The sequence below is a fragment of the Eleutherodactylus coqui genome, chromosome 10 (genome assembly GCF_035609145.1).
Source record: "Eleutherodactylus coqui strain aEleCoq1 chromosome 10, aEleCoq1.hap1, whole genome shotgun sequence".
Lineage (NCBI taxonomy): Eukaryota > Metazoa > Chordata > Amphibia > Anura > Eleutherodactylidae > Eleutherodactylus > Eleutherodactylus coqui.
The window spans coordinates 36,732,627-36,740,597 of NC_089846.1; the positions used below are offsets into that span (position 1 = coordinate 36,732,627).

The 7,971-nt window shown below is 44.8% G+C and overlaps 1 protein-coding gene across 4 annotated transcripts in view; it reads left to right on the forward strand.

Annotated features, from left to right (window-relative positions):
* STRBP (spermatid perinuclear RNA binding protein) overlaps positions 1 to 6,428 on the forward strand; it is a 134,087-nt gene extending 127,659 nt beyond the window's left edge. For all 4 annotated transcript variants that reach the window (XM_066580807.1, XM_066580810.1, XM_066580809.1 and 1 more), the window contains exons 18-19: positions 811 to 855; positions 5,951 to 6,428. In XM_066580807.1, coding sequence (XP_066436904.1) covers positions 811 to 855; positions 5,951 to 6,027 — 122 coding nt within the window. In that variant the 3' untranslated portion in view covers positions 6,028 to 6,428. The remainder of the gene's footprint in view (positions 1 to 810; positions 856 to 5,950) is intronic.
* The last annotated feature ends 1,543 nt before the right edge of the window (positions 6,429 to 7,971 follow it).

Below are 7,971 nucleotides of genomic sequence, written 5' to 3' on the forward strand. Positions count from 1 at the left end.
GATGGCAGAGGTGCGCAACACCCACTAATCTGACTTCCTATTGACCATAAGAATGTGTTCTTAGTTGCCCTTCACCCTTAACAGTATTTTACATTTTAACATAATCTACAAAATAAGTTAAGCAAGTCCTTAAATCCCCTCCGTTACATCCTGTAATATAGTATGGAGCTGAGTTCATTGTTTCTTAGCATAGACGCTGAATAACCTTCTATCTAATGGAGAGTAGTGATGTTTAGTGCAGACAGTTTAATATAGGGGCAGCAATTGTTTCTTATGGACATCCGCTCTCTATCAGACTGCTTCACCCAAATAAAGTTGTTTTAGTCCTTGTTGTGTAGTGATGGGGCAGAAGTCTATGGAGAGTGCGTATAATATGGATGCATCAGTATTGCGGCCATATTTCCTTTCATTGGTAGTATTTTCTATTGGGCAAAAGCAGATCCTTTTTTGCTCAATAGAAAGTAATACTAATGAAAGAAAATACAAAAAAAATGAAATACTGAAGCAACACGGATGCATCTTGTTTTATAATACGTCCGTATCGCGGATCAATGGTACGAACGTTTATAAATACGCTCATGTGAAACAGGCCTATCAGCATTTCATGTATTTATCACCCTCCTTGTACTTCTAACATATACTGATGACCATGACCCCCCACTTCTACAAGGTATACAAGGCTTCTACAAGGCTCAGCATATGGACTCCCAATTTATGTATATTTTATGAGATCTCTTCAAGTTTAAAAGTATAAAAACAACTTCTTTTCACAGAATAGGTCATTTTACAAATATTTTCTTTTTCTTTTAGGTTACGCAGCCCCGTATGGATACAGCGCTGCTGCACCTGCTTATGGTATGTACACACTACAGTAGGTGCATGTGCTGCATGGTCCTACTATAGCACTGCTCTCTCCCCTATGAAAGAATATATGTGAATAGATATAGACTATAGGTTGAACTGAGACAGACATTAAAGAGTACCTGCACTTTCGCCTTAACGTCCCTGAAACTGGGAAGGTGGCTGAAGCGCTATACCATGTGACCCAGTGCATTAGACTACTACACAATGAAATGTAGCTCAATATTGGGGATCAAAGGGGTTGTTTGGTGAGTACATTTGAAAAAAAAAAAAAAGAGGTATGCTCATATGTTGGCTGCCCCCCTCCTCTGGTCACGGAGTCTCCGCTCACTACCTGGTTGGACAATTACATGTCCATCTCAGCTCTGGCCAATGACTGGCATCTGTGGTATCACGCAGAGACCAGTGATTGGCTTGAGCAGTCATATGCCTAAACACATGCGCTCTGCCGCTCCATTCATCCCTGTGGAACTGACAGAGATAGGCAATTGAAAGCACTCGGCCATCACTGGCAGTCCCAATACAGTTAAATGGAGCACAAACGCATCTACTCAACCACCGCTCCATTAATATGAGAGGATATGGAAACCTAGTTCTCGTGATTGGTTGGACCCCTACCCATCCTATATTCCCCTTCCTGTAGATGCAGGATAACTTTAAATGTTGGGAAACCCCTATAAGCATCAAAAAGTTTCAAATTATTCAGCAGTTTTTCTTTTCATGAGTGCCTTGGTGGTCAGGGGGTAATGGATAGGTTATTGCCAACTTTTCAGGTGGCCTATGGCTGTGACAGGGTGAATAGTTGGGCTTCAGTTCTTTACTCAACTCCTTGGGTTCCAGTGATGTGTTGATGGACTTCCTGCCCATTAGTGATGAATGCAGATCAGTGTAAGGAGGGACTGTATGGCTGCTCTCTCTCCATAGGCTCTCTCTTAAAGGGGTTTTATGGCTGTCGGACAAAATTCCCCATATAACACCTACTGTGCTAAAATAAAATCGTCTGTATCTACCCGTCCTCTGCCATGGCAATCCAACACTGAAGCCCCACTTTCCTCTCGGTGTTTGTTTGAAGATGATGGCACCAGATATCACGTGCCCACTGCAGCGTCACAGCCTGTCGTGGCATTAGTGGTCACATCCTGGGTGCCAAGAGTTCAGAATGGGGATCCTGCAGCCTCTAATTGGCCACAGTGGTCACCTGACATCTGGTGACATCATCTTCAACAACAAACACCGGAAGGACAGCAGGGATACAGCATTGAATTGCAGTGGCAGAGGACCGGTAAATACTGCAGATTTTATTATTTTAGTACAGTTGGTGATACAGTGGGGAACATTGGTAACCGGACAACCCCTTTCATGCAGCAGAGGCAGTTTCTCGTAGTTAGGCCGGCTTCACACGACCGGGTCGGATTCTGCAGTGGATTCCGGCTGTGAAGCCGGCGGTGACCCTGTGTAACTGAGACTTCTGCATTGCGTATGACCGAGGTGGTTCGCCATCAGTCATGCGCAGTACAGATTTTTTTTCTTCAATGTTTGTATTTCCTGCGCTGTTGCTAAGCGATGGCACTGTTAATTGCATATGGGCTGCGGTTCGGACGCCCTCCATTGACTTCAGATTCCACAGCAAAATAGAACATGCCATGAGTTTTCCTCCACTCACGGAATACGCAATTCGTATCCACGAGTGTAAGCGAAAAAGCAAATTTGCGTGCTTTGCAATGCAAGCGTTTTGCTGCGGTTTCTCTGTGCGGATTCCAATCCCTGAATCCACTTGTGTGAAACCGGCCTTAGGAGATTAGAGGTGTATGTTTATCAACTCAGCCATATTATAAGAATGATGGCAACTACCCCTTTCAATAATAATCTGGTTGCTGTTTGCATTTCTTAGTGGCGTGACACATAATAAATGCCCTACGAGGTGCACGTACGCCAAAACTGCAACTTTCTGTCATCCCAAAAATAATAAACCCCAATGAGTGTGTGTGTATAGACAAAACTGAAATGTAAGGTACATTTACACCATAAAGATGATTACTTAAAAGGTGGCTTTTGAGCGATCATTTTGCGAAAATTACTACTTGGTACTAATGCCTATTAGTACCAATTAGTTGCGTGTGAGCAGCCAGGAGCTGTATTCAGGGAACAGACCACCCGCTGTTTCCTGATTACTTTCGCTTTGATCTGCCATGGGGCTGACAGCTGAGACAATGTAATCAGCTGTTATCAGAGCTCCCTGAGCAGAATACAGCTTGCGGTCCTGCTTATCAGTTGTTTTGCTGAACAATAGATTTCATGCAGAACTGAATTCCATCATTCGACAGGAAAGTGAAAGATGGGCACATTTACCATTTACACCCAACGGTTATGGCTCAAAAGATGGCTTTTGAGCAATAATCGTTGTCTAAATGGGCCTTAAGAAGGTAGCCGGAGTTTTATGAAAAGTGGTCAATACCATTAGTAGGTTAATGGTAATAACGTTATATTTCATGTATAGATATGAGGGGGAGGGGTTATTTCTCCACGTAGGAAATAAAACATTCCGCTTAGTAGGTGTCCGTATAAACAGCCGGGCGTCCTGTGGTGTCCCCGCTCTTCGGCACCAGCTTCTCTGGTTAACACTTTACTTTTTCTATTTCTCTTGCTGTGTTGCAAAAATCCTTGTTTCTGCAGCAGCGCTGCGGCCCGGTTAAACCCTGCAGGGGGGACGGCGCCCGCGGCTTCTCTGTTATTTCCACACACAATAGAGGAGAACAAGAACCAAATTTTGAAGAAACAAGTTTTATTTTGCTACCTTTGTGGCTAGATGTGCAGTGAGGGGGAGAGAAGATCCGTGGATGTAGGACTGATGTATGTATAGCGGCAGCTTCAGAGGCTCATAAGCCAGTGCTGTCTAATAGCGGGCCGGCAGTATATCTTATAGATGGTTGTGTATACAGAAACACATCTTCTAGAGGAGCCGTCCTCAAGTAATGGCCGATAGCTGTGGGATATAGTAACTGAAAATCTGTCACCGAAAAACATGGTCTCCATCAGGAAGTACAGAAGTAAGAACGGCACACGGACTCCCAGCTCAAACTGCGCGGCCTCGTGTTCACGGGCATTTTTTTTTACCGTGTCTTACGAGTGCGTTGCGCGGCCGCGGGATACATGGTGAATTAAAGGGGTTGTCTCGTGAAAGCAAGTGGGGTCATACACTTCTGTATGGCCATATTAATGCACTTTGTAATATACATCGTGCATTAATTATGAGCCATACAGAAGTTATTCACTTACCTGCTCCGTTGCTAGCGTCCCCGTCGCCATGGATCTGTCTAAATTCGCTGTCTTCTGGCATTTTTAGACGCGCTTGCGCTGTGCGGTCTTCTGCCTGGTGAATGGGGCCGCTCGTGCCGGAGAGCTGGTTACCGCGTCGTCATCGTAGCTCCGCCCTGTCACGTGTGCCGATTCCAGCCAATCAGGAGGCTGGAATCGGCAATGGACCGCACAGAGCCCACGGTGCACCATGGGAGAAGACCTGCGGTGCATCGTGGGTGAAGATCCCAGCGGCCATTTTCGTAAAGGAAGAAAGAAGTCGCCGCAGCGCGGGGATTCGGGTAAGTAATAAACTTTTTTATTTTTTTTATTATTTTTTTTAACCCATCCCTTGGGTTTGTCTCGCGCCGAACGGGGGGCCTATTGAATAAAAAAACAAAACGTTTCGGCGTGAGACAACCCCTTTAAGTCAATGGATTCTTGTTGATCCATGCACATGTGCGTATGGACACGGTAAAAAAAAATCACAGCGTGCTCTATTTTACGGCGTGTTGCGTGCGTACAGCCCTATTGATCTCTATGGGTGCGTGTGAATACGCAATGCAAACAGTGCTTACACAACCGGTTGTATGAGTCCTGCTTGTGAAACATATGATGCTCGGATACATGCAATGAAGTGATAAAACAAGCAGGAGGAATTGGTTGTGCATACGCAGCTATAGGCACACATATGCAGGGAAGAAGATTCAATATGCAGGGATATGCAGCTAATTACACGGTGTTCTACGCATACCCCCGTGGACATGACGCCTTGTGCTGGTTTATTCATTTTGTCTGCAATGTCTCGGCTCCACAATGGCAAGTACTGATGCAACATCAGCGGGTGGGATGCACAGTGTGCAGGCATCCAAAAGTGCATCGTGTCACATATAGAAAGGAAATACATCTCAGAACTTCATAAATAATTGATTAAAAAAAAACAATAATGCAATCCGTGGCAATCCAAATAGAAAGTGACTTTGTACCTAATGCACCGCACTGCGCTCGCACGGTCACCGTATGTTTCCGTTGGAGTATTATCACGGCTTGCATTGTTTGTTGCCGCTGTATTATGTGCTATAGAGGATCTCTCAGCTATCCTCATATGTCTGTTTTGTTAAATACTACGCTGCAGTAACTTTTCTTAGAACTCAATGGTGTGACGGTCCTCTGTTATTCCTCCTGGAAATGTATTAATTAAATTGACCAATAGCTACCTTGTCAATAGGAATTGTCCCTAAACACTGACTTTGTCAGCACTGATTAGACGATATCCGTGTGTGTGGACAAACCACAAGTTGGATGATGATGTCTAGTTGCCAATATAATCATACATTTCCAGGAGTGATAGTAGAGGAGCAGCACATCGCATTTCTAAGAAAAGATGGTCCAGAATTGTAGATTTATTGGAAATGCAAGTATTTACTGGGCCAGCCAGAAGAACTAAGAGGTTCCCTAAAAGAGGACCCGACGCTAGATAGAAACCGCGGAGCTGGATGCAAGAGTCAGTAGTCACAATTGCAGAGTCAATCCCTTTTTGATTTTTCCATGCTCTCCTTCATTCGCCAGGAAGGGCTCTTGTTGGGTCCGGTTCCTGGCGCTTTTAGTCTGTCCCCACCAATCACTCTCAGTGCGTAATGTCAGACTGTCAGCCATGTGGCAGGGCTAGTCGTCGGGGTCCGGGCTGCAGAGTCATGTATCCAGCGACATTGGGCATCTACCCACACTCTGGCTATTACGGCTGCGGATAACATGAGACCTTTGTACTTACAGTTCTGTTGTTTCTTCCTTCCAGGCATCCCTAAGCGGATGGTTCTATTACCAGTTATGAAATTTCCAGCATATCCAGTTCCCCACTACTCCTTTTTTTAACAAACACATTGGACCAGACAGTCCAGAATGTCGGCGATGGAGCTTATTTTCTTTCACCGTGGGATTTTCTTTGTAAAGACCCTTTTTTCCTACTTTTTTATTTTAACAAAAAACAAACAAAAAAAAAAATAAACTAAATTTAGTTCTTTAAAACTTGAAGAAAATTGTACTGTGAAATGTTACCTCATTTACAGATAACTTAACTCTTTTACTGCCAGTAGGCACAGCCATGTATAGAAAGTCTTATCTGGCAACAGAGGTAGGAAGCCTTCTGTCCTAGGGAAGATGTAGATGATAAAATACATAACTTTTAAATGAAGAAAGACTGTAAAATTAATAAATACATTTGTGAAGGATGTATGATATTAAACTGATAACAAAATAAAATGTTTTGTCCTATAGTTGTACAGCATCGCCTGTGTTTTGTTTTTCTCTTTTTCCCTATACCAACTGAATATGGTAATCAGGTCATCCTAGAAGACTACAGGCCCATTTAACGTAACGATTATCGCTCAAAATTCGTTCAAACAACCGAAAATGAGCTATAATCGTTACGTGTAAATGAGGACATCGTGCACTTTCCATCTGAACGATGATTTTAAGGTGAACGTAAAATCCATCGTTCAGCCACAGAGAGAGAAAGTATCTCTCAACAGACCGCATGATATGTTCTCCGCATGAGTCGGAAGATTACCTTGTGTTCTGCCGGCAGCCCCGACGAGAACAATGCAGCTGTTTGTATAGCCTAGTGTGTGACTAATCACACACCCTGCTGTGCAAACAGCTCCTGGAGGCCCATTTACACACAAATGAAGATGATAAAGTGTTAATCGACATTTAGGCCTCCCTCACACAGGGCGTTGGCAGAAACGCGTTTTTCAATGCTGCATTTACTGCAGATTCCGCATGGCTTCAGCAGCGCTGGCATACTTTATGCCAGCGTTTTGGCTGCGTTTTTAGCACAGCTGAAAACGCAGCCAAGGATGCTGGAAAAAAAAAGCAATACTCGCCTAGCCGCTGCAGTCTGGGTCGCGGCTGCTGGTCTCTGTCACTGATCCGGGCATCCCCTGCACTCACAAGTCTATTGCTGTAGGCCAGGTTTGAGAACCCCGCCTCTAGTAATAGAGTGCTGTCATTGGTTGTCGACGCTGGCTCGATGCCCAATCGCAGCCCTTTATTGATTGTCTCAGCCAATCAGCGCCGGCAAGCTCTGATTGGCTCAGACCGTCAATGAAGGGCTGTGATTGGTTGTCGGTGCTGGCTCGATGCCCAATCACAGCACTCTATTGCTGGAGGCAGGGTTCTCAAACCTGGCCTACAGCAATAGACTTGTGAGTGCAGGGGAAGCTCGGATCAGCGGCAGAGACCAGCGGCCGCAACTCGGACCGCAGCGGCTAGGTGAGTATTACTTTCTTTTTTTCTCTATCTAGTGTAGCTTGGACTGATTCTCGGGGTAGGGCTTCTATTGCAAGTCCTCCCTCCGAAAATTGGTGAGCGGTTAACGCTGCCAAAAACGCGGCACCAAGTGTTGCCGTGTTTTCAGCAGTGCTGAAACCACTGCCCATTAATTTCAATGGGCGACGCCGGGCTGAAAACGCCCAAAAATAGAACATGCATCGCTGTCAAAGCTCTGTGTGAGTAGCCCCATTTAAATGAATGGCAGCCTTGTACAGCGTTTAGCGCTGGGCTGAAAAGGCTGCGCTAAATGCTGTACAAAACGCCCTGTGTGAGGGAGGCCTTAGTGTTAATACTTTATACAAAAAGATCACTAAAACTTTCATTTGTTTGAAAGATTACCTTTGCATGTAAATGGACCTTAAGGGTCCTTTTACATGGAAGCGATAATCACTCAGTGAATGGAGGTGGAGCAGGTTGGAGATCGCTTCCTGCTGCTCACCTCCGTTCACAGTAAACAGGCAGTCGTTCCTAGATGAATGGCTGCCT